Here is a 26,505-nt window from a genome sequence, read left to right on the forward strand (position 1 = left end):
TTTAGTCCAACTCCCCTGCAAGGAACAGGGACACCTACACTAGATCAGGTGCTCAGAGCCCATCCAGCCTGACCTTTGGTGTCTGCAGGGATGGGACACCCACCACCTCTCTGGGCAACCTGCTCCAGTGCCTCACCACACTTATTGTAAAAAACTGCTTCCTTACATCCCATCCAAATCTCCCCTCTTTTAGTTTGAAATAATTTCCCCTTGTCCTGTCACAACAGACCCTGCTAAAGAGTCTGTACTCTTCTTTCTCACAGCCCCCTTCCGTGTTAAGGAGGCGGGAGGACTTTTTCGCGTGAAGAAATGCCGGTTTCTTTCTTCTCCTTTAGGCTGTTGATGTGGGGATGCGCGCTGGGCCAGAGTGGATACGCAGGGTCTCTTTGAACCCCCAGGAGCGTGCTTCACCCTACATCCCCGCCCTGAGGCAGCGCTTCGGACTTGGTAGCCGCCACCTCAGTGGCGGTTGGTGCCTCTCACGGCAGGCAGGGCCGCCCGCCCCGCTGTGGGCAGCACCGCAGTCTCACGGTGCACGCGCCCCGTGCGCCCCAGCACGCCGCCGCGCGCACGGCACCGCTGAGGCGGCCGCACCGCCCCCGCCCGCTAACGGCCGCCGCTAACGGCCGCGCTCGCGCCGCGCGATCCCTCCGCCAGGGGCGCGCGCCGCCCCGTCTCTCCCCGCTTGACCCGCGCGAGGCGCCGTAGCGCGAACGGGATCGCGGGCGGGCGGCCCGCGGTTGGCGGGGATGCGGGCGGCGCTGCGGCCGCTGGGGGCAGCGGTTGGGCGGCGCGGGCGGGCGGACGCTCGGCCCGGGACGGCCGCGGTGCTGGGCGGGCGATTCCCCGCTTCTGGCCGAGGCCGGAAAGCGCGGAGCCGCCCCCTTCGCCGCCGCCGCTGAGGGAGCGGCCCCCGCCCCGCCCCGCCCGCGGGGGCGGCTCGCACGGCGGCCCCTCCTCGGGGAGGCCGGCTGCATGGGCAGGCGCTGCGGGGCACCGTGGTCGCCGGCCTCGCCGGCAGAGAGGCTCCCGGGCACCAGGTAGGCGAGGCTGCGGCCGTGAGCGCGGAACGGGGCTCGGGGTCGCGGTGGTGGGAGGCTCCGCCGTCCCTCGGCTCGCTCCTTCTCCGTCGTCCCCCCGCCCCCATTTCGCACGGAAGCCGGAGGGTGATTTGCCGCAGGCTTTGCCCCAGTCTCTCCGGCCGGCTCTGGGGGTGTGCGGAGGGGAGGGCTTTGGCGGGAGCTCCGCGCTCTTTGGCAGCGGCGGTTCCTCGAGCCCCTCCGTCAGCGGGGCAGCGGGGATGGGAGCCGTCACGTACCTTCATTACCAGGTGTCGCTCGTTCCGGGTGTATACCTAAAGCGGAGCTCAATTTGTGGGAGTTAAAAACTCCCTCGCGTTGATTCTCTGCGCTTAATACTCGAGTGCGGCATTGTGCTGCTGGGCTGCAGAGCCCGAGGTGGAGCCAACGTGTCGAGCAAAAGCGAGGGGCTGATGGACAGACCCTATAGCGACTGATAGCGAAGTGCTATCGGAGGGTAGCATCTTAGGTCTGCTGGTTTGAATTGGTTTAAATCTGCTAATTGACGGTAAAAGAAGGATAATCTTTTGTGAAAGCCTCTGAGAAGGAATAATTCTGCCAGCCATCCTCGTTATTAAATGTTGAGCGTGGCATTCCTTGCAAATAATGAAGCTTAAAAATTATTGCAGATATCTTACTGACCCTCGAGTGCATCTTTCAGTTTAGGTTACTGCTGATTTGATCCTCTGGAATCTGCAGAAGGAAGGTCAGCCAGCCGCTGCGAATAGCAGAGTAACAGGAGTGGAGCTCTGGAGCAGAGTCGCTGAGAGATGTGTGAACACGCATAAGCACAGCTGAGCTGTCAAGTATTTCTGCCTCAGACCTGGGCTTGTTCCCCAGGCACGGTTTGCGTGGGGTGTAATATCTCCTGATACCTGGAGATGATGTCGGTTGAAGGGTCTACAATAACAAGTCGGATCAAAAACCTCCTTCGCTCCCCCTCCATTAAGCTGAGAAGAAGCAAGCCTGGGAACAAGCGTGAAGATATAGGCAATAAGGTGAGTGCTGTGTGCTGCTGCCAGCATGCTTTAACTTTATTGCCCGTAGTCCCATCTGTACTGAAAATACCTCTGTGGGAGACTTGGGGTGACCAGAGAATCACAGAATATCTGATATGTGGTTATAGTCTGTCTTTTAGTTGGGATTTTTAGACAGGGTCTGAAAGGGTCTGTTCATGTTGGATGTGACTGAAACTACCCAGTTGGCAGTCATGCTGTACTGGAAAGCTTTTGGGCTTTTCCTCACTCTAGCATATGGAATTGTTGTGGATGACTGGCAGGAGGAACGTAATACTGTCCCTTCCTCCATGTTCCCAACTGCTCCCTGGTGTTAGGCAACTAACAATACACAGAGACCTGTTTTTTCACATAAGCAATGACTCTTAGCCCCACAAAGGAGTGTTCTGTGAGCACCTGGGGAAGGGTGGGATGCTCTGAAAGATGGAAAACGTGGTTTGTATGTCTAAAGTGACTGTTCATTGCATTCTGCCATCCTGAATGTGCTTCCTTCCATCTTCCTTCTCTGCATGCTTCAGACTAAGCTCTCCCTTCTCTAGGGGATGCTTAGTTTGAGGTGTAGTTGATCCCATCTGAAAAAATTGTGGTTCCTCTTTGTGTTACAGAGGATGCCTGACAGACAGTCACTCTCTGGGAACTGACTGGTGTCATGAGGAGAGGAGGATGACTTCTCTCCAGCTGTGGGAAGAAGAGGAGCTGGGTGGCATTTCCTTGTGCTGACAGCAGGCACATCTGAGTCAGGGCACCTGGTTTTGCCCCTGCCACTGATTCACTTGTAACCCTGGGCAAATCACCCAGTGTTTGCGTTGCTCTGTCTCCATAAATAGAAAGGTTAATCCCTCCCCAGTAATAAATAAGAAATGCTTGTAATACATGAATGCAAAGTGCATTCATTTGTCTCAGAACAGTAGTGCTTGGGAAGTTAGCTGCTGGAGTAAGGAATGTATGTAAAACTGCAGGGGAAAGAAATAACTGTTTAAATGGCCTGTCCCAGCATGAAACCCTGCTCTTGAAGCTCTGCTTCTGATTGGAAGTTCCTGGAGATGGCTCTTTTTTGCTGAAGAGCACAATGCTATTCTCTTGCCACAAAAGAGAAAAACCTGCTCAGCTTCCTCAGAGCTGTCTAGAGGAGAGTCCTTGGTGCTTGTGCCTGGCCCCAGTGTGTGCATGTGCATGCATGCACTGCATGTAATGCAGCCTGGGTGCTGCCAGTGAAACCTGCTTTCTGCCTGTTGCTGAAGAACAGGTAGTTGACCTGCACTGTGGGAACAGCCAAAAGCTGTCATACCGCCATGTTCAGGGGCTCTGGACTCCAGCTCTGTGAAAAAGAGCTGAGTTCAGCCTGCTCAGTTTCAGAACTGGGACTGCTGCTATAAATCCCAGGCCTTCTCTGGTACCTGATTGGTTTTGTTTTTTTTTCTTTTCTTTGTTCTGCCTTGCACGTACCTTTTGGAAGAGCTCCATTGTATCCTTCTGCAGTCAGGGCTGTCTTGACTCCCTGCGGACATGATGGATTAATTCCACACCATCAAATTAGGGTTTAAGGGCTGGGTTTTATGTCTTCCTAGTGGGAGCAGTTAATCGGTGAGGGAGTTGGCTGGTAAAAGCAATTCCTCATGATGAGGCGTTAGGTGCTGGTATTGGTTTCCCAACACAGTCTGCTCTGAATTCCTCTCAGTGACTTTGTGTGCCTTCTTCAAATGGGCAAGGCAAACAAGAGCGGGCCTCTTAGCAAAGATCCAGCAAATGTGCTTCCTTTGCCTATTTGAAATCTGTGACGGTCCCTCTGCCATGCATGTGCTCTTCTGCCATCCAAGGTGAGAAGCAGTTCTCTTTTTCTGAAACAGCAGTAGAAGATCCTGTTGTTCTGCAATTTGGAAGGAATGTAAATCCTTGGGACTGAAATTTGAGCCTTGCACAGGTTGCTCCTGAGGGGTCTTTGCTGACCCGCAGGAAGAGCTTCTCCTGCTGTTTTTGTTCCTTGGACTCTTTGACTTGCTCTGAGAGGTGTGTGTCACATCAATGAGGTGAACCTGGCAGTATGAAGAAGTCTATGAAATACGCAGCTTTGGTTGGTCATCTCTGTTTAATGCTCCTTTAGTTATTTGGGAAGGAGCAGGACTGTTGCCTTAGATTAACGCATAACAGGTGGTACTTTGTATGTGGGGATGTAGGCGAAGAACAAGCTTTCTTCATGTCTGATTCTTCCGAGTCTTTCAGGCTCTTTTTGTAACTAGCCATTCACTTTAAGTTGGATAAACATCCCCAGCAGCACTGCCTTGACTTATGTGAGCTATAATTTTTTTTGCTTTCTTTTTCTTTTCTTATTTCTCAATTTGTGGTAAGTGTCCCTGCTCTTTCCTAAATAACCCTTGGGCTGTGTGAGTGCTGTCAGGCTGTCTCTGTGGTTAGGGATGAACCCCTTGGGCAGTTGGTCCTGCTGAAGAGTAGCTCTGTGGAATTTGGCTCCTTTCAGTGAAGCAGTTGTGTACTGCTGGGCTGGAAGGGGCAGGCTGTGGGAGCCTGGCTGTGCAGGGATCTATTTGTTCATTGCTCTGGATGGGGGAGTGTGGGTAAGTACAGATATTTTGCATGAGGGCCGTGCAGGACATGCAGTGTGTTTCTTAGGAACTATGCAAGAGAGAACTTGTTTTGTGACTTTTATTAGGACTTTTTCTCGCCTATAATTAATGCATGGTTCTTCCATACTCCCCAAAGGAGATCTCTACAGAAGTGAAACTGAGGAACTTGCACGTAATCATGGATATTTTAAAAATATAATAAATAAGGGAAAGAAACAGGAGCTCCCTAAGTAAAGCTTGTTGACAGACTGGATACAGTGGCTGGTTTTCTTGCTGCTTTTTGAAGACAACTTCTGTTTTGTGGGAATTTGTTTCTGTTGCCATGTGACTAGCTCTGTGTTTAGACTTTTCTTTGTGACTGTGGATGTGCTAATCCATTTTTCCTGTCCTCTCCAGAACTCTTTCTTTTTTATTGGTTATTGGTTGAACCAATATAGGCTCAGAGTATGGTGACTTACCTCTAGGCCTGCTGAGTGTTGGGATTGTAGCATATTAGCATGGAGTCTAGAAGCTAAAACTTCCTCACAGAAGTTGGTTGGTTTGTGTTTGATTTCTAGAAGATTACTAGCCCTACCAGAAACCCAGCTATGCATCTGGTCATCATGCTTGTGATTTCAGTAGAGAGACAGTTAAAAATTGGGAGCTGAGTGCCTTTGCTTATGCTGCATGGGAGGCAGTGGCAGGACAGTAGGGAAGCAGGGCAGATATAAGCCATTTCCTGTTGCTAAAATGCCCTGGTTGCTGTGAGCACCCTGCAACTTGGCAACAGAAATATCTGCTTACCAAAGTAGCGTACCGGAGCAGGTACAGTTCCTGCAGAGAACATTCATGTTGCTAAGCTCTGCTCACATCTTTTTTTATTATTATTAATGTGTGTGTGGGGAGGAGGAGGGTCCTTAAGCAAACCAGATCATGAGTGTCAGTGTGAAAACAAATTGTTACAAAATCTGCTTACAGATTTCTCCTTAAGAGTAAGCCAGAGAGTCAAAGAGACGTGCTTCGAATTTGCAGCTTATATCTTTGATCTCTTCTGCTTTCTTCTAAGCTAGAAATGTTTCAAGTTGTAAGTTTAGAGTAATGCTTTGAATGAAACCTGAAATTTCCCAGCAGGAGGTTTCCAGCACAGGGTCTGTTGTACTGTGGTTTCCCCTTCATCAAATGTCATGTGAACGTGTGCGTCTGGAAGACTTGTTGCTGCTGTGTGGTGCTGGGTTGGACTGGGTGGTTGCAAAACCTTTTTGAGAGCTTTTGTTCTGAAAATAAGCCCTTTGCTACTCCTGGTGGGATGGGGCTTCCTGTCCTCTGCTGAGATGTCTGTTCCTATTGCCAGCCTGTGGTTTCCCGTTGGCTTGTTGGCACCTCCCTGGTAACGACAGGGGAAAAGCATCAATGTGTGTCTCTGTGTCCTACCTATGAGCGGAGTGGGCATATGCACAGATTTATGAGGAAAGCAGTTCTGTGGCAGCTTGACAGCCCATTCCCAACATAGTTCCTCTCCAGCTCCTTAGTTCCCCTGAGAAGCTGCAGGGTTTGGCTGGGACTAAAAGCCATCCTGGACACGGAGTAGAGTGATACTTCTGGCCTGCCTGTAGCTTCCTGCCTTCAGTGCCCAATCCTTACTATGTGAAAACGTTACGGCTTTCAAGATGAATCAGTTCAGGCTGCTACTACTGGTCTTAACTGGATCAGCTGAGAATTGCTGAGCCTGAACTGGAACAGAACCAGAACACACATAAGTTTGAATCAGTGGTATGTATCCATCAAAAATCATTGCCTCTTATTAAATTGTTGAAGCTGCAGCTGAGGCTTGTTGCAGAATACAGTACTTTGTAAGTTTTTGTGAACAACATGGTTGCACCTCGGCAAAGCCTGCTGGCTTTCTTATGGGCAGTGTTTTCCAGCTGTGGGAGCAGTGGAGCCAGTGGCACAGTGGAGGGGATGCTTCTAGCCCAGATCTGGCCTGCCATTGCTGTGCCTGCTCTACTTCAATATCCATGAGTGTTGCTTGACCCCAGCTGATAGCTGGGGATCTCTGCGCAGCTCAGCCTAAATGCACTCAATTGCTTCAACAGCTTAGGGGCTGCCATCCGGAGATAGAAGGGATTTCATGTCTGTCTCTAGTCAGGCTTATAACCGTGCCTCTTAAAGCAGAAGACAAAGGCTGATTAGCCTCTCCATGGCCAGACCTGTTCTTCACCGTCTGTGGATGGTGTCAGTGGAGCAATCGAGAGTGTTGGAGCTCAAGGGCTAAATCCTTTCCTACTAAACTGCTCTGGTCCCTTCTGTTTCATCCTCAAGTACGTGGTGCTCAAGCTGACCTTGTGTTTGTTAACAATTACATGCACAGGTTTTCCAGGCTACATTTATTCATGTTACGCTCTTGTCTTGAGATTACAGGGGCACTAGACTCAGTCTCCTGGCCTGAATTGGAGACTACAGTGAGTGTTGAATGTGGTTTATAGCCGTGAGGCCTGTCAAAGCCAAAGCTTTTCTGCTGTTGGACAGCAGCACCAATTGCCTCTTGTTCTTGTGGATTGATAATGGAGTGTATAGTCATTTGCTGTTTCGCTTTGTACCCTGCAACTGTATCCATGAACTGTGATCCTTCCTGCCAAACCAGAGACAGGATTGCTGGGAAGATCCCACCCTTCTGTCCACCTCTACATAACATGCTGTCTTTACCATGAAGGACAGCAGAAAGACCCACACAGAGGCGTGGGAGTGATGATTCTCTAACAGCTAGCTGAGTTGTAGCTAGCGTAAGTAACACAAATCAGGTCTCTTGCTGAGTGGGTTTGCACGGTTGTTGCATCCCCTGGGTGGTCACGTGCTGCTTGCCTGGGTGGCCTCTCAAAGCTGCTGAGGTCTTGAACTGCAGGTTGTTCTTCATCTCCCTCAGATGAGCTGGGTATTCTGAGGAGGCACGTGGGACTTAGAAGTCTAACCTGGCTGCAGAGACACATAAGCAGGTTTTATTCTATCTCTGCTATGCTGGATAAGCCATGTGCATACAGATTGACAGCCCCCTTTTGCTTGAGGGCCATTGTTCTGCAGTGGGCTGACGTGTGTGTTTTGCCAAAGGCCTGGCTGGAACAGTAGGAGGGCAGAACTCAGGGCTGGTCAGCGGTGCTGCAGGTGGTGTATTTGCTGCTTGCTGATCAGAGCAGTTCTTCACCACGGTGTGCCGGGGGCTGTGGAGAAAATCATCCGTGGACACAGTGGGAAGAGACTTCTTCCATGGTGTACCATCTGTTTTGCTATCTGTGCTTGGAGGGTATGCATCTGTGGCGTATCACCTGGTTTATTTGCAAAAACAGTTGAAATGATGGTTGGGAGTCAGGCCAGGCAGGACCACTGTGTTTTTGTGGCATAAAGGGTCTGCAGACACCTGGGAAATGGCACAGACTCAAATGTAAAGCATATATAGATAGATAAAGTGTATATTTATTACATTTGTTTGATGGAGAGCAGGGCCTCACCTCCATTTCCAGCTGAGGCATTGGCACTCAGCATCTTGTTGGCTTGGCAGTGCTTGCTCCTGTTGATCTTGGGGAGAAGTTGCTTGGTGAGCCTTGGAACAGATTTTTCTCTGAGAGCAAATGCCATGCTAGCTAGTCTTTTGGCTTGCTTTATAGTAGTCTCTTGTTTTGGTGTTTGGGGCAGGGAGTGGTGCTTACATGGCTCTCAAACGGTGCTTAGCAGAATGGGCCCTGACATTAGTGCTGAGTGATCCCAGCTAAGGTCTGAATTATTCACTAGTGCCAAGCCCAGTCTCAGTCACTTCAGGCTTCTTCTGTTTGCTGTACCTCTCCCCACACAGCTGATGCTTCTAAGGGCCCCTGTGCAGGTTCAGCAGGGTTGTGGTGTGCTCTGCTCTGGATTCCAGCTCCACATGTGGGCTGCTCCCTGTGCCTGAAACCCTGCAACTCTGCTGAGTCTGTGCTCACTGAAGAGTGGCTCCTGCAGTTTGGACAACCTCCCAGTGTTTCCTTTCCTTTCACCGCACTGGTTAGCCTTGCCCTGAGCGTGTGGCTGTCGTGACCAGTGGTGGATCTGTGCCACGTGAGCAGTCTTCAAAAATATTAGTCCAAAGGTGAGTCACTGTGTTTGAATGACCACAGGCTACCCGAGCATCCTGTCTTTACTTTGCTTCAGTGAGCACTGAGCAGATGTGATGAAATAGACCCAACCCAGAGCAGTTTATGCTTTAAAAAGATAAAATGCCCCCCCCATTTTATTTTTTTGGGGGGGAAGAAAAGCATGCTTTTCCTACACAGCCGTGGCTCCTAACTGCCACAGGAAGTCTGAAGCAGAATCAGACGTTGAATCTTTATCCTCTGAGGCCGAATCTCAGCCTTAGCCACGAACCCCAGCCTCTTGGAGATTACCAGGGATGTTTCTCACTTCTCCTATCGGAGGCCTGTGTGTTCATTTAGGGTTATTTGCTGAAAAGTCCCCAAATGATGCTGTTGGAAATGCTGATTTGGTTCTGTTATCATTAATGATTTCAGTAGCTCTAGCGATGATTCCTTTCCAAGGCACAAGCAGATGAAGAGCTGTATGAATTAGAGCTGTGGAAACCCAAGTAAACCTTGTAATTTTGCTAACATCCCAGGAGACCAGGACTGTTGTTAGTTACTGTGGAGAAGCTCAGATTGAAAATAGTGCTATAGAAAAGTCTGTGAACTGCTGGTGTATTTAGTGTTTCCAAGCCAGCGGCAGTAAAAGCCAGTCCTGCTTGCTCTGCAGAATACACTATTAAGATTCACAATTGTTCAAGAAGAGTAAGATGAGTTAACAACTATTATGAAATTTCTTACCCGATGGGATTTGAAAAGTGCCATTCTTTCATTACGGGTGCTACTCTTACAGTGATGGTCCTTTAATTTCTGCCCCTCCCAGACACTTTGCATAGTTAAGCTGAAGCTTCCCCCATCACGGATCCAGAGAGATTCATTTCCCCACAAGAAAGCAGCTTATTGTGGGTTGAATTTGTAACAGAGAGTCACGGCATGAACAAATGCCTCGAGAGCAGACAGATGGAGTTTTCAAAAGACAGAGAATGACTTCGTGGCAGTGTCAGTGGATTCAGTGGTACAGATTTGTAAAGCTCTGCTTCTGCTTTCTCCTCCACGTAGGCACAGTGAAACACAGTTCTGCCTGCTCTGAACCCCTTCTCTGCTGCCGGGCGGATGCCGTGCAGGGAGCTGGTAGATGCAGTGCAAAGAAGTGCTGGCGAAGTTTCCTGTGCTCGAGTGTTAGCCTTTCGGCTCTCCTGCCGGCTCTGAAACGTGGTGTTTGCCTTTTGAGTAGCACAGAAGGGGCCCTGTGCCTTTGAAGGCCTGCTTGTACTAGAGGTGCTTTCATTTGAAGAAAAACTAACAAAAAAAACCCCATTGCTCAGCCCATGACTTTGTTCCAAAGGAGTTTTTGTTCCTTGGATGATGCAATTATCCATAATGCAATCTAGGTGCAGAGGTCGCAGGCTGTCCCTCACAGAAATGGGCAATACCAGCCAAGGGGCTGCTTTTTGCCACTTGAGTTGCGTCAGTATTGGTGTTTCTGCTGCAAGGCTGGGCTAAGAGTGATTTTTTTCATGCTGCTACCCGACGTTTCCACACTGCTGAAATGCATTGGGGCAGCTCAGCCTTGGAGCAGAGCTGTGCGGTTCTGTGATGCAGCTCGTGGTTTTGAGCTCTGTATCGTTTTTCCCTCAATGTAAAACAGACGGGATACTTATCCACTTACTGCAAAGTGTCTCGGCGCCCAGGGGTTTATGACAGCTGTGTAAACTCCTTGTATTTGGCTCTTCTCCCAGCTTTGCACCAGATGCGGTGGTCCCAAGTGCGGTTTTGCGTCTCCCGGAGGTGCCCGGAGCGCCCCGCCGTACCCCGCACCTGCCGCAGGGTCCGGCACGGAGCTCCCGGCACGCGACTTTTCGCTGCAAGGCGACCGCATGCGGAGCTGCCGTGGGCGGGGCCTGCAGCCTCCCGTTGCCGTGGAGACGCAGCCGGCCAATGCGCGAAGAGGGGGCGTGGCAATCGCGCCGTGGCTCCGCCTTCCCACGCGGGTTTTGATGCGCCGCTTGCCCCGTGCTGCGGATCTGGGGCTTGCGTGGGGAGCGTGCTCTATGTGCGTGCTCTTGGTTAGCCTGGCGGACAGTTGGAACTCAGGTTTGGGAAAAAGCGGCAAGCCGAGCCACCAGTCTGGACAAGTCCTCCATAATGCGCTGTGAGAGTCCCTGTCACCAGGCAGTGATCCTGGGTGGCAGCAGCTCTGGTGTCTTTCAAGCTGGCCAGCAAGGCTGGAGGAGAGCGCTGGTATGCACTGGGTAATAATGCTGGCCTCTCTGGCAGGTGATGTTGAATGAGGCGTATTGGGCAGCTTCCAGCTCTGCGTTTCTGCCAAGAGGAATGAATCGCTTTTGTCACTTTGGGAAAACTTGTCTCTGTTGTGAAACAAAAGGGTTTTGCAGTGCACCCAAAACTGAGGAGCTCCTGAGGTAACCAGGAGTGGTGAAATACTGTTGAATGAGAGTCCTGGGAAGAGTACTTGTAAGAAGGCATGTAATTTTGCTGCCAGTACTTTCCAGAGGTTTAAAACAATTGGAAATACTCATCACCTACTGCCTGGAGGTTTGTTGGCAAGCAACGCAAACTCTCTTGGTGTTTTTCTCTGGCACTCGGGGCCTGCAGTGCAGGGAGGAGCTGCCGGCCCGCCCTAGCCACAGCCCTTGGGGATGACAGGAGTGTGCCAGTGGAGCCAGGACTTGGCGCAGGCAGGAGCTGGGCATCTGCCCTGGGTAGTGGAGAAGGGAGCTGGGGGTCTGCAGCTTGACTGGGGGGTTGTTGGAACTGGGGTGCTCTCGTGAGAAGTGATGGCAGAGCTGTGGCTCATCAGTGATCAACGTAAGCTGCTGAAGTGGTTGGGGCAGAAGGAAGGGCTTAGAAGCAAAATCCGTTATAAAACGTCAAAGCGGGTGATTTCCCTTCCAGGGGAGGGGTGTTGCCTGTGGGAATTGAGGGGATTGTTGCATGTAGGATGTGGCCACCCCTCTGGCAGAGGGATTTACTTCCAGGCCTGCCTGCCTGGGTTCTGACCCGAGCCCTGCCCTCCTGCTATCCAGGGTGATTTAATTTGGATGCCTTTCCTTGTATCCCCAGAAAGGAAAGTACTGTAAACAACTGCCAAGCAGGATTTTGTGTTGTAGAGGATATTTAAATGCTGGGGCCTGGCTGGATGTTAGTATGAGTATGTTTCTATTTTTCTGTGTGTGTGTGTGTGTGTGTGTGTGCGTGTGTGTTTAATAGGAGGAGCATGCTTTCTTCTGTTTGAGCATATGCTACTTAATGTGCCTGTTAGTACAGTAACTTACCCCCTCGCTTTATAGAGAGACACTGGTGTTGTGTTACAGCTGCAGTAAGCACAGAGTCTTGCACAACTCTGTAATGTTTTTACAGTGATGATGACCTTGAAGGTTTAAAAAAAACCAAAAAGCATGTGCTTAATTGTGTGTGAGGCAGCGTGAGTAGTTCCACTTCATGCAGTGGATGAGGAGATAAGTACCTCTGTGGCTGATGGGAAGATCAGTGTCCATGCATGATGATCCATCTCAAGCACGCAAGATGTTTGCATGCCTTATATGTATATTATGCGGTCGTCTTTATGCAGTTGTTTTCACCATCTCAGCAGCATTTTGTCTGCTAATCCATATTTCCTGGTCGCATTGCTAACAAGTTCTGTGGAGTTTGGAACAGAGAGACTCTTTTGTTGAATCCCATCCACTAAGTGAGCAGTCAACCAGAGAAATTCTGCGCTGTTCCTTTTTCCCTCTGTACCCCTATCATCGTCCCCAGAATGTGGAAGTGGTTTTCCCCTTCCTCCCCAGTCAGAGGCTCCCAGATGGAGCCTCCTGTGATCCAAGTGAGATGCTGGCCTAATATGCTCAGGAAGACTCTTCCTTGAAGTTATGCACAGGATTATGGAAAAATAGGGCTGGGTTGTTGTTAGCCCAGAGCAAAATAGTTGTGGTCCTGTCTCTGCTGAGCCTGAGATGTTGGTCCCTGACTTTTCCACATCACATAAACAAGAATGAAGAGCTTTTCTAGTTATTTCTGCAGTGCTGATTATGCTTTCCTCCTCTTTAGAGTTCAGTCACGTTGGATTCAGACCTAAGGAGAGGCAAAAGGTTTTTGTTATTTTTTTGGTGGGATCAGCATCCTGTGGGTTTGTACCAGGCACCTTCTTCAACTACATGGAGCTGGCTCCACGGCTCCTGCACCCTGCCCTTGTTTCAGGCCCCAAGTTTGTGGTGTTTGGGCTCAAGTCAGACTTGTTAATACACGGTGGCACTGCAAGTATATTCAGTACAAGCAGGGTTTGCAAAAAGCTGACTATTGTCCAGACCATAAGTTCACAAGATTACTTTGAAACGCAAGAGGACCCTGGCAGATGCTCTGTGTATTGCATGTCTGCCCTTACACTGTCACACGCCCTGGTCACTTCTGCGTGGTCTCTTGGCAGTCAGACGCTATATCAAGATATGATAGGAGCTGGCTATTAACTTACAGCTATAAATCTGTTGGGACCACAGTGGAAGTCTGTCAGTGCTGTGCAGGTGGCGAGTGGCTCGATCAGCTTCTTGCTGAATAATATATATTTTTTATTTTATGTTCCTGGCACGCCTTGTGTTTCTGCTGTGGTAGAGCCTGTTTGGTCACAGTGGAACAGCTAAGTTGACAGTGTTTATGGGACATTCTTTCCAATTGCTGTGGTCTAAACACATGTACACCAGCATTGAGTTACTTCTGCCTGGAAATAAGCCATAGAGCTATATATAAATTATATTGGAACTGCTGCAGTAATGTTGTTGGTATAAATATAAGAAAGGGGTAGCACCAGGGCTTCCCTCCAATAGAGCTGGCTCAGGAGGAATTCCTTGTGCCCCAGAATCAGTTGAAAAGTTGGGGGAAGGTGGCTGAGAGCAGTAACACAATGTTGTATGGCCAGGCTTCAGGGCAGGGCACGAAACACAAAGTACTTGGATGTGAAGCACTGGGTTCTTCTGTGATGATTACTCAGTTCTTTTCTCTTGTGGTGGAACGCCTGTCAGAAATCCTGTAGAGTTCAGTTTGTTGTGACCTAAGCCACAAAACAACTGCTCTATTTTCTTTAACTCTTTCTGGCTGGCATTTCCCTGCTCTTGTTACTGGGGAAGTCTGGACACTTGTTTGCCCTGGTCATCATGTTGTGATGATGTTTTGAAGCGATGTTGATGTGTGGCTGGGGTTCTCAGGTGCGTGGGGATATTGCTGTCAGCTTCTGAATCTTGTGAAGTATCATTGCTTGGCACTTTCCCTTGGCAGTGTATGTAAACAAACTGCCTTCTGCAGTTTCTAAGTACCTGTCTGGTTCGTTCTTTGTACAAAGCTGGTTCATAGAAGTCTTTGCTTTGTCTGCATGTGCTGGTATCTGTGGTGTTTTCTGTTAGTGATAGATTTTTATCTCAGCCAAAAGAAATGTAGGAAGTGACCACTGTAGAAATAGCAAACTGTGCTGATTATGTGGCTTTAGTCTTTGCTCATGGCTGGTGTTATTTCCATCTTTGAACTGTAAGTGCTTGTTTGTCTTGGATAACTTGTAAACAGATCCTTCCAGAATCACAGAATGGCTTTTAGGTTGGAAAGAACCTTAAAGACCTTCCAATTCCAACCCCGTGCCATGGGCAGGGCTGTTACCCACCAGCTCAGGCTGCCCAGGGCCCCATCCAGCCTGGCTTTGAACATATCCACAGCTCTCTGGGCAGCCTGTGCCAGTGCCTCACTACCCTCCGAGTGAAAAATTTCTTCCTAATATCTATCCTAAATCTCCCCTCCTATAGTTTAAAGCCATTCCTCATTGTCCTGCCACTATCAGGCCGTTTAAAAAGTCTTTTTAAGTGCTTCATTGCAGTTATCAAGCCTGAGATGATCTAAGGAGATAAGAGACACAAAATTTAGAGGTAGAAGTGAAGTCTTTTCTTAAAACAACTGTTAGAAAAGAAGCAGCAACATGGTGGACGTAGGTAGCTTTTTAGGGTGTAGTGCTCCATGAAGAGGTTTACCATCAGTCCATTCCGCTGCGTTGCAGGGTGATTTTAGTCAAATGATCAGCCTCATTTCATCCTGATCCTCTTTTCTGGTGGGTGATGGGGACCGCAGCCTGGCATCACACATAATAAAGCTGGTCTCCAGCTGTAGCCTATTACCTAGTTGCAGTGTATGCAGCAAGAAATGAGTGGAAACTGCAGAAACTTTATAGCTATCTTTTTAGTTTTGGTGGAGGACAGAAACAGTTTGAGTACTGTTTAGGTAGGCTAAGTGGTTCAGTACAAATGATAGTGAATGGGATGTTCTGACTCTAAGCATCACTTTGCTGTTCAGTCTTACTGCCCATCCTGCAAGTGCTCATCTGCTTCTTATTATCCTTGGACAAACATACTTAATGCCAGTAGTTCAGGTATTCCTGAGCTACGTGTGTCTCTCAGGTACTTTGTGCAAAGGCAGACTCTGCTAAATGTTTCTGGGTAGGTGAATGCATCTGAAACTTTTGACTGGAAAGATGAGAGTTGAGAGTAATGACTTGTTGCTAAGAGTGAAGGTCCATGATCTTTTTTTTTTCCTTCATGTTCTGCTTTTGGCAGCAGAAAATTGTGCTAAGAGTTAAACACATAAAACCAGAAGTACTTTGTGACGTGCTGAAGAAAGAGCAGTTGGTTGTGTGCCTGGATCTGCGGCCTTCTGAATTTCTTGACAAGTGCTGTAAAGAAATGGTGGTATTTTTCATGTTCTGTTTTCTCTAAGCATGGCAGGAGCTCTAGGTGGCAACACAAAGAGGGTTTTAAGCCTGTGAATAAAATTGCTTCCTCTGAGAGTGCTTTTACTTCCTCAGTTCTCACGTTTGACAATTCTACCAGTTACCCACGCTCCTGAACCTCAAGTATAGAAGAAAGGAGACCTGCTTTGCCAGCGTTATGTCTTGTGCTTCCAGGCTTTCTGCACCAAGATATCAGCCCGTGCCCTTTTCCTTTTTGTTGGGTTACCTTTTACTCCTCAAACAACTGAGCTTGTGCTGGACTGCTGTGCCTCTCATTTACAGAGTTTGTTTCATTCAGAAAGGAAACTGAAGAGGCGCTTGGGGAAAATCACAGGCAGAAGTGATTGAGGGGCAAAGAGTGTGGAGAAGGCGAAGCATTCTGAATAAATGATTTTTAATGTATTTGTTTTGGAATGCTTTGTAGCCATCTTGGTAACTTTTCTCTCTCAGTGCAGTTTTTTGTCTAGTGATGTTTTCCTCTGTAGCATCTGTGCATCCTTGAAGCACAGACAATAGGGTGATGCTTCTTGCTGCTGGATGGCATGGGGAGTTATTCAGATCTTTAGGGTGTTGGGTCTAGTCCATGACATCTGCAACAATTTGTTATTTTTTGGGAAAGACTAAGCCACATTCTGCATGTGAGGTAGGTGTAGGCAGAGTGACAATTGTCTCTCCTGTAGCAGCAATGTGCGTCTTTGAAGCAGAAGGGTGACCCTGTGGTGGTGCTCTGAGGAGGGACATGGATACGCTGGGAGCCTGGAGTTCTGTCAATGCAGTGTTCCTTTGCAACTGTGCCTGAGCAGCTTCTTAGAGTGGTTGTAAATTGGGCTTGTAAGTTGTCTTTCTAATGCTTGTGAAACGCATGCTGTACCAAGGGAGCCAAACAGTGAAACAAAGTATCTACCATATCTCCTGCTCATTTTTAAATCAGCAGTCTCTCTTAGTTATTCTTGGGGCCTTTTGGGTTCCTCTGACTTCAGTGTTGGGGCAGGGACACCTCAGCAGGGTACCTAGGAGCACACAAGGACTGTTGAGGAAACAGTGGAAATCAGTGCTTGAGCACTTCTCTGCTTTTGTTTTCTCAGTCTTTGTTCATATGAATTCCTCCTCCAGGAGGACATTGTCTCCTTTCTGGCCAACAGGAAAAATCCCTTGGGTGCTTGATAGGCATGTTGGCTGGCAGATGTGAAGTGCTGCTTAATTCTAGTGTGCATAAAGGGCTGTTGATGATAAAGGCGCTCTGTAAGAAGCTTATTTCTCAGGGCAGAGGGCAGGGAATGGAGGAAGGGATTGCAGAGAGCCAGGCAGTGAGTGGTAGCTCAAGGTAGGGAGGGAGCTGGGTGGCTGCTTCTTCATATCCTGATTGGTGTGGGAGAAAAATGATCTCTTATGTTCCTTTGACTCATTTTTAAGCATTATTTTACATTTTTTGTCCCTAGCCTCAAGCAGGAGTGAGGTACAGTAATAGTGCAGCATGGACTGAGCTGCTGGAATCTGGGGGGGAGTTGAGGTTATTCCCAGCTCTGCCACTTGTTTGTTACACAACGATTATCAAGACATTTCTCCTCAGTGTGTGTGTTTTTCTTCATCCAGTCCTCTTATATCTGGTTATAGATGGCAGGCTGTGTGAGAGTATGTGTTGCTGTGAACACAGGAGACCTTCCTGTTCATTGTGACTTCTCACAAGTAATGTGAAACAGACAATAAATAGTCCAGAATGTGTTTAGGGAGAGATTGAATGCCAGTCTCTTTACGACCTGCCTCTTTCCATGTGGATGTTGTCTATATGATAAATGCTGTGTACTCCTGTTGTATTTATTTTCCAACCTTAGCATCTTTTAAATTGCTGATGTGAGAGTTTTCCTTTTCGTTTTATTTTCTTAATGTAATTTAAATTTGCTTACAGCAAAACCATTTTCTAATCTCCTGAGGACTTTCTCCCATAAAGTCACAGCAGTCTTAGGACAATGCATGCGTGGGAGGACAAGGTGCCCAGCCCTGCACAAGTTCTGATGTTGAGGAAAGAGCTGCCAGGTGCTGCAAGGTGAGCCCTGACCTCCCGTAACAGGGATATCTGCTCTCTGTAAGGCATTGGAGCATGGAAAGCTCATGCTTTTGTCTACAGAGAATCTCTTTAACTCTTCCGCAGCAACTTAAGTATGCTGCTTAGAGCTATCCCCTTCTCTGAAAGACTTGATGAGTTGCCTTGTGCCAGTGAGGGCTGGCTATAGACAAGATTTAGAATAATGGTTCAAAATGGCAGCTGATGACTTCTTAGGCAGAACTGCTGTGTAAATCAGTGATGAAGGATAAAAATCAATTGATTTGGCATGGCATATTATGAGTGAATGAAGAAATCACAAATGAATTATGAGTGTCACCTCAGGCAAGCTGATTAAGATGCTTTCCTTCACCCTATATAGCTCTATCTTGCATGTTCCTACTCTTGTAAGAACAAGTTCTGCCACCAAGTCCTTCCCCACATCCTTACAGACTTGGACAAACAGCACACTGATGCTTTTAAACCAGAAATGAATGCCAGTAAGAAGAAATAGAGGAAACCATGGACAAATCTCAGTGCAGTGCTTTACTGAAGTAGTTTTCCTGTTCTGATTTCCCTCAGCAGGGTTAACTGTGAAAGAGGGCTCTTGGAGCCCTCCCTTTCAGTGTGTCTGCCCCGTGTCCATGTTTAGTTTGAATGTATGTGTTGTTTATAGAGTTCAGCACAGAGTGATTTAGGACTGAGCTTCTCACCACGGCGATATCAGTGTTGGAAACACTGTGTTACAGCCCATGTGTTTAACTTCCCTGGAGTCAGGAGCTATGCAAAGCTGCCACAATTCCCTTGGAGTGGGTGCCTGTCCTGCGGTGAAGCTGTGGACTTTTAACTCCTGGCTGTTTGTGTTTAGGAGCGGCCCAGCTCAGGGCTGGGGCTCTGGGGAGGGACTATAGCAGAGCCTTGGTGGGAGAAATCCTGCCAGCCCTTGCCTGAATCCCTGTTTGGCTGTTTTCCTTTCCCTTGTCTCGCCTCTTGTCAGTGCTAAGCCCTGTGCAAAACAGAGGGGAAAATGACTATGGAGAGAGCCTTTCCCATCTGAGAAGTGATGATTAACGGTGATAAACAGTGACCCTTTCACTTGGAGAACCGTTTGCTCCTGCTTGATTTCAAACCCTTATATGAGTAACTGAAGTGCTGCCCAAGGGAGCTGTAGTAATTTATTTTTTTATTTTTTATTTATTTTTTTCACATTTTCCTCTTACTGAAGCACTTTCTTTGCCTATATTCAGGCTTCGTGCCTGGATTTGGAGAAGGCTAACATGTAACACTGTCACAAAGTCATCCTACTTCCTTTGATCTCCACTCTTGGGACAGATTGATGGGGGACCATTGCAAGTCTTCTCCTGTACTTAATCCTCTTACAGATATTTCTCCCTGCTAGGGAAGGTGAACTGGTTCCTTTTTCTACAATGAAGAATCACTGGACAAATTGACTACGTGGGAGGCAAAAGTCCGCACTACATACAGTCTGACACGTCACCTGCTCTCTTTGCTATATGAAAATTTAATGCACGTTTACAAATCGGAAAAATCTGTTTCTTGTGAAGAAGTGATCCTGCACAAGTCCAAGTCCTGAAAACTTGGAGTACAGCTTTTTTGCAGGCTGCCCGCACAGGGCGCATTTCTATTTCCCAGAGGGTTTGCCTGCCTATTGGAGAAGGTCAGATTGACTCCACGTGTATACACTTAGTCTGAAATAAGTCAGGGTTGACTCTTGATGTGCCAGCAAACCTGCAGCCTGTTTGATATTTTTTTTTTTAAAAGAAACATTCATCACACAGTCTTCTCGTGTCAGTGAAAAATTCCCCACACAGAAATCAATATGGTATCATAATATAGCATCATAACATTGACAAAGGTGGACAGTTTGCACACACACTCCACCCCTTATCTCTTCACACTTTTGTATCTCTGAAGCTTTTGTGTAATGCCATGGAAGTTTGATTTGGGCAGCTTTTATGGTTAAGATGGTGACTGAATGGGAGAAGATGCTGCTTTGCTATGACTGTAGCTGGGGTTGGCTATGTTATGTGGGCCTTTCCTAACCCTGCAATATTTTTGGAAGAGAGTGGACCTTGGTGTGGGCATGGCAGTGGGAAGAAACAAAATAATTAAGGATAACTTTACAGAGAGTGGTGAGGTGCTGGAACAGGCTGCCCAGAGAGGCTGCGGGTGCCCTATCCCTCAAGGTGTTCAAGACCAGGTTGGATGGGGACCTGGGCATCCTGCTGTAGTATTAGATATGGAGGTTGGTTGTCCTGCCTGCAGCAGGGGGTTGGGACTTGATGATCCTCAGTGTCCCTTCCAATCCAAACCATTCTATGATAACTAGGTCACGCTGTAGAAACTGGTAGAAAATCAGCCATCTGTGTATCCTCTTTTGCAGGCCACAGGGACATTTGCACGTGAGCTCTTTTGCTATGGCTGCTGCTAGAGGTGCTTATAATAGTGTTCCTCCCACTTCCCCAGGGCCAGGCATCGGCATTTATGGCCTCCCTGGGCCTGCTTTATTCCAGGTGCACGAAGAAGGCAGAGTGCAGTTTCAGCACGTAGCCCCTGACAGCTGGGGCTGACGGGTCAGGAATGCAGTCTTGACAGCTGGAATTGGATTGAAAGCAGCCAGCATGGAGAGGAGGCCAGGAGGGGAGAGCAGGCAAGAGAGGGGGTGCAGTGAGATGGACACACACGCACGCACTCTGTGTTCAGGCACATGTAAGGAGACGGCCTGCAGGGATCCTGTGTTGCTCATGTTCCCTTTTTTCTACCTCTGTCCACGTTTCATTCCCTGTTCTCTCAGCTGCCTGGATCATTTTTAATAAATATGCATTCACAACCATTTTAGAGACACCAGGCAGAGCCATTAGAACTGAGGCTCAGCATTTCCATGAGAAACCCACCCCACACCACCTCCGCTTTTACACAGGTTCACAAATGTAATATTTCATGTAATTCAGTGATTCAAATCCTTTGGGCAAGTCAGTTTGTACCAACTACTCCTTAGGCTAAGGTGTGTCGGTTGCGATTTGTCTTGTGGAAAATCATTCCCCGTTGTTCTTTAAATGACTATTTGGGATATCAAAATTATTTAAAAATGGCTACTGCTTGTTGAAGATAATGATATTCTGGTCATGTTTTTGTTTTTTTTAATTTGTTAAAATACAAAGGCTCATTCAGTGGCCAGATGTTGCTCTGAATCCTTTACCCCATGAATGCTGCTTCAAATTGAGCATAGGCTGGAAGCACCTTGGAATGTTCCATCGGGTTTGTGCTGTGTGATTGGATCTGATGGTATTGGGATGGTTCCTGAAGGCCACTGGTATAAGCCTACAATGATAGCTGTAAGCAAGGCTTGTGGGACTTATTGCAGGAGACGTGCAGACTGGTCTTTTATGGCAGAGGTGTTTTGAACTGGTTTGTCTTGGAGCTTGCCATACTATTGCTTTTGCAGGTGGAATATTATGAATCTCCAGGCTTGTTAAGGCAGCACCTAGTGCTAGCAAGGAGTACTGAAGAACAGAAGGTTCAGGCTGGAGAGGACAGATGTTTTTTTTTTTTAATAAAAGAAGAGTATGTGCATATTCAGACAAATAAGGGAAGGTCTTGGGTAGGTGAGGGGCAGAAACCAACAGTGGAGCTGGGTATTTGTATTGTTTGCCTGCTCTTGTAAGACAACCCCTACAGTTAATTCCATCATTCCATCCCCCCCCCTTCTCAACCCTCTCTGTGCCAGATCAAACCCAAAAACTCCAGCTCCCAGAAAACAAACAGACAGAGGAACCTGGGCCCAAGCCAGACCTTTGCGTGTCAAGCTCAAATACAAAATGAATATTTCACAGCTGTGTTATAAAGCCCTGAAACGAAGGCTTTACGGTGGAAATGCTGACAGCCCCTTAAGTAGAGCATACTGTAATCAGTGTTCTGTATTTAATGTGTCAAACGAAACACAGCAGAGCTAAAATGTAAAACTTCAAGCCTTTGTTTTTGTACAGCAGTAACAGGAGATCAGACAGTGTGTTCAGACAGTAGATTAGAGCCCACAACGTGTGTGCTGGTTCCTGGAGGTTAAATGTGCTTATTTTTTTTGTAGTGGGGCTCAGGGGCTGCAGGAGAGATGTATGAACAGGGCCAGCTGTGAGATTTGGCATTCTGTATCAAATTTCACTTATGTAAGAAATAGATAGCTATTTCTTAGATGCTGTCAATGTACAGCTACAATGCATTTTCATGTATCACGTTCTGGAGTGCACAGGACTTTGCTGTGTTGCAGCACGGAAAATACAGCATTGCTAAAAAATTTGGGAACACTATATGGGGAGTTGGATGTGAAAGCCACCATGCTGTTCTGAAATTTAGGCCTGATTTTGGAGTTCTCTGTGTTGGGGTATTGCCATGGCTGAAGAATAATGGGGTTTCAAATCTGACCATGAAAGTATTTTTTCTCAAGTAAAAAGAGCAGGTAGTTATGTAGCTGCTTCTCAAGCAAGGTGATAACTGATCGCTTGATGGCCACTGTGTTATGCAGGGGAAAGCTTTCTAAAGCAATCCTTGTAGTTTGTATCTCAGGGATTTCTGTGTGCAACACTTCCTCAGAAACCCATATTTTTTCACGTACATTATTAATAGACCCACGCTCATCTGGGAGAGGGATGAGGGCAGACACATTATGCAGTGGATGAGAGATGAACTCTGATGGATGTTGTCTTTTCATGCTGAGTCGGTGCTGTTAGTTAATTAAGTGGATTCAAAGTTAACTGTGTTACACACGGGCCCACAGGAGGGCTTTTAAAATAGATCCTGTCTGCGTGTGGACATTTATTGAAGTAGCCATTCTGGAGTGTAATGGAATAATTGTACTGCAAGAACTCCCTTTGAGGATGTTCTTGTTCATGAATAATTACTCACAGAGGCATGGATGGAAAATGGAAGTGGAGTTGAAACGAGACCGTTGATTCAAGAATAGGATATCCCTTTCCATAGGAGAGCAGAGAGAATGGGCGTTACATTTCCAAGTGCGTAGCAGCTGTAGTTCTTATCTGTGTTCTTTATGATGCTGGATGACCTCTTGGCTGTTGTCTGTAAGTGATTTAGATATCAAAAAGGCAGATAAAGTATAAGGTATTAACAGGAGAAGAAAACTGAGTACAAACCAGAAGACCCTATTGTTCTGCTCTGTAAACAGTTACTGCAATCACAACTTGAAAGCTGTGTGTAGTCTGGATGTTTCCTCTTCCATCTTAGGAAGGATATAGAGGGCCTCAAAAGAGGTTCACGGAAGGGTGTCAAAACTTATCTAATATACAAAGTGGTGTTCAGGGGAACCACTGAATAAGTGGAGATTCTTCTTCTTGGTACACAGATGACTCTGGGCTGATAGAATAGCTCCTTGAAAGTCACGTATGACCTAAAGATGGTATATGGAGATTGGCTGTTCAGTCTCTCTTCCAGCGCAAGAGTTAAGGGGCATCAAATAACATTAATAGGAGTCAAGTTTAAAGCAGGCAGTAAGAGGTGGTTCTTGCAGCATGTAACACAGTGGTGAAGTTCCTTGCCAAAAGATGTTCTGAGTACTGGGGTTTTAAAGGCACAGCTGGTAAGTTTGTGGTAGAGAACTCTACTGAAATAGGTTAAAACAGAATAATTTTGCGTGGCAGATAGCAGATGAGAGAGACTCAGATTTGCTTTTCCTGCTCTAAAACTTTCTCCATGAAGTCTGGATCAGATGCATCTGCTTGCTGGATATGATTTTCCTAGGCTGTAATCTCTTGCCTTATGCTGTTGCCACTTGGACATGCAGGCAGCCCTATACCACTGCTTTTCCCTCCTCAGTGGCTTTTTCGAGCATTGGAGAGTTGCAGGTATCCTCTCAAAGAAGCTTTGTTTCTTTATTTCTGTATTTAAATAAATTCCATTTGTAGAGAATGATGATTTTTTTGTGCCCAGAAGAGAATGTGGGTAGTATTAGAAGGCAGGATGTGAAGTGACTGAGTCAAAAACAAACAAACAAACTCTTAAATATGCTGAGAGCATATGACTGTGTGGAAGAGGGGCTGAAAAACTACTGGACTCCTCAAGTCTTTTGCTTCTGGCCTGGGAGAATGATGGGATAACAGCATCATACAGCCTACAGGTGAAACATTGTGAGGGATACGTGGTGTTAAAAATGTTCTTTTTTTGTCTTGAAAAGTTAATTTTCATACCTTGAAGGTGACTCTGGGCTGTGGAACTCTGCTGGTGGACAAGCAGGCATAGAAGAGTGGTGGGAGGCTGGCATCAAGAGCAAAACAGCATCAGGGAGAGAGCTTGTGAGCTGTAGATCAGGCAGGAGTGTCACTGGCTGGTTTCCCTTCTTTGGCATCCATTTTTTGTGGAAATTATTACTGTGCTCAATGGGCGTTTTTTGAAGATTGACTTGAGGCCTGCTACTACTCTCTAGGGCCATCTGGCCTAGGTGCACTGGCCAGATGTGTGGCTTTACGTGCAGATGGTCCCAAAGGGATGCAAGCTGTAGGGAAGAGGAGAGAGTTTACTAGGAGGTGAAGAGCGGGATGGGGGATGTTGAGCTGATCCTTAAAGGATTTCTGTGCTGTCCTTTTAACATGTGGAAACGATTGCTCCTGGTTTGTCTTTCAACTTCCCCAAAACAGCAGAAAGAACTGAAACGAGTAAGAAACTCATACTCTGAGAGCCAGGAGCTGCTGGTCAAATGCCCTGTTTCCTGAAAAGACAGGCAAAGCTGTCAGGGGCTACTTTAGACCAGCCTTTCAGAAAGGATTATCCAAACACCAGCAGGAAAGCAAAGGTGGTATAGCTTTGTCACACAGGTGTGGGCTCCCCCTTTGGCTTTGGGGGAACCATGCCTGAGGGAAGCAACTCAGACCTGCACTTTAAGTTCCAGTGGGGATTGCACTGCAGCAAGGTTTCTTCCCCTCTACTGCAAGGCCTGGCTGTATTGAATACCTTTTGGTAGTTGCAGTATAAGACTCTGCTGATCTGATCTTACCAGGTAGAGGGGCTGTGGGAGCTTCCTAATGATCTTGGATCTGAAGTGAAAGGAATAGGGTGACCTACTTAGGCACTGAAATTTCTTTACCCATCTGTGCAACTCTGAGCAGCTAAATTTAGATTTGTGTGTAAAATGGATGGATATGGGGAGTTGAACGCTTGTCTTGCATACCTAAAGTTCTGTTTTCTATTTTTGTTGATCATGAGCATGCCATGAGCCTCCAAATTTGGGGGGGGGGGGGGGGAGTTGATGTTAAAGAAATGGAGATGAGGTGGTTAACAGATAGGTAATTACAATGCAAAATGAACTCTAGAAGCATATTGCATGTGATTCCATTTGATAGTACTTGCAAATCACACAGAGAGCTGTGACTGAAAATGCCAAATACTATTAATAGAAGCCTCAGGATGAAGTAAGAAACATGGATAGCCAGCCTCCTTTCTGGGCCTTTAATTTAGGGGCACAGAATTACAGGTTTTGTCTTGCAATTGTTTCCTGGCTTGGGTAAGGGAGGTGAGGTGGCCCATTTATTGGATGTGATGACCTGAGCAAGCAAGGACATGTCTGATGATTGTGGGAAGCAATTTGGGCCAGTGTGGGAGCTATTATTGGTAACAAACCCACCGGTTTTCCAGGTCTGCAATGGCACTCTGCGGTGCTGTGGTTATCTCACATCAGAGTTGGAAAGAGATCAGGGAATTTTTTTGTGACTGGGATATGCTGAAGTACCACCTGGGTGACTTATATGAATGGCACTGTCTGTGTGGAACTGGGAAACTGAGTTTGCTACGTGAATTCCTACCTCATTTTGCCTGAACTTCAGAAGTGGCATAATGTCAGACCTGTCTTGACTTATTTGCCCTTTGATAGCAGATCTTTATGTGAGATTTAGAAATAAATGATGGTGTGCTCCTGCCCTAATTAACTATACTAACCATTCATTTTATCTGGCAAGTTGAGAGAAATCTGGTCTATACTGCATTGCTGCCTTTTTTTTTTTTCCCCTGAAGTTTGTTTATTCTTCTGTCCCATTCTGTGACAGTGATTGACTATCTTGAGCCCTTATGTCACTTAGGCTGGAGGTTGATTATGGAGATAAAGCTGTGGTGCCTTCTGGGCAGGGAGGTGGGAATGGAGCTCCCAGGTTTCACAAGGCCCAACTTTAAATGTGTTTATCCTCCTTTTAGAGACAAGTTGTTTTTAACACCTAAGGATTATTACTAGGCATGCTGAGGTGTTGTAAGAACATCCATTTCAATGAGGCTTATAGAGTTGTCTTTCAGACTCTTTGTACAAAGCAAGTTTTAAAGCTAAGCCTAGGAACAAAAGAAGGAGAATCTTCTTCAGAAAGATATTTGTGGATCTCCTGATGCAGGTATCCATTTCTGTGGCAGTAGATGTAGCAACACCTGCAGTATGACCTTGGTGGTGGTTGTCTTTTTCTAATGGGACTAAGGGTCTTTTGGAGGCCAGACGATGTTCACTGGTGGTTGAAAATTGGACCTGAAGACCGAGCTATTCCTTTTGTGTCAAGCTGAACGCTGGCCTTGTGAGAAAGGTAGACCTTCCACCTCCTCTTGTAACTACAAGTACAGTTTGTTGGCAAAGCAGCCTGGGGCCCCTGCAGACTCTAGAGCAAGAGAGGAAGCTGGAGAAGGCATGATGTGCTGCTGGTGATGGGGCGATAGTGCCAAGATGAATGAGTTAGTGCTCTTGTTCAGTTTCTCACACTCCTCAAAACTAGGAGGGAGTGGATTTTTTTTCCATAATGCCATGTGCAGAAGGGATTTTGATGGTACAGCTAGACAGATCTAGTAGCCAGTAAAAGGGGCCAGCTCTTCTTTTCCCTGTCTTTGAGCTCCCCTGTGGCTTCCCCGGGCTGGCAAACAGAACAAAACCCACAAAACATTTT

The 26,505-nt window shown here is 47.2% G+C and overlaps 1 protein-coding gene across 4 annotated transcripts in view; it reads left to right on the forward strand.

Moving 5' to 3' along the window:
* The first annotated feature begins 977 nt into the window (after positions 1-977).
* Positions 978-26,505, forward strand: part of WDR62 (WD repeat domain 62) — a 94,337-nt gene continuing 68,809 nt past the window's right edge. For all 4 annotated transcript variants that reach the window (XM_046942106.1, XM_015287118.4, XM_015287120.4 and 1 more), the window contains exons 1-2: positions 978-1,040; positions 1,741-2,077. In XM_046942106.1, coding sequence (XP_046798062.1) covers positions 1,961-2,077 — 117 coding nt within the window. In that variant the 5' untranslated portion in view covers positions 978-1,040; positions 1,741-1,960. The remainder of the gene's footprint in view (positions 1,041-1,740; positions 2,078-26,505) is intronic.

This window comes from Gallus gallus, chromosome 5 (genome assembly GCF_016699485.2).
Source record: "Gallus gallus isolate bGalGal1 chromosome 5, bGalGal1.mat.broiler.GRCg7b, whole genome shotgun sequence".
NCBI lineage: Eukaryota > Metazoa > Chordata > Aves > Galliformes > Phasianidae > Gallus > Gallus gallus.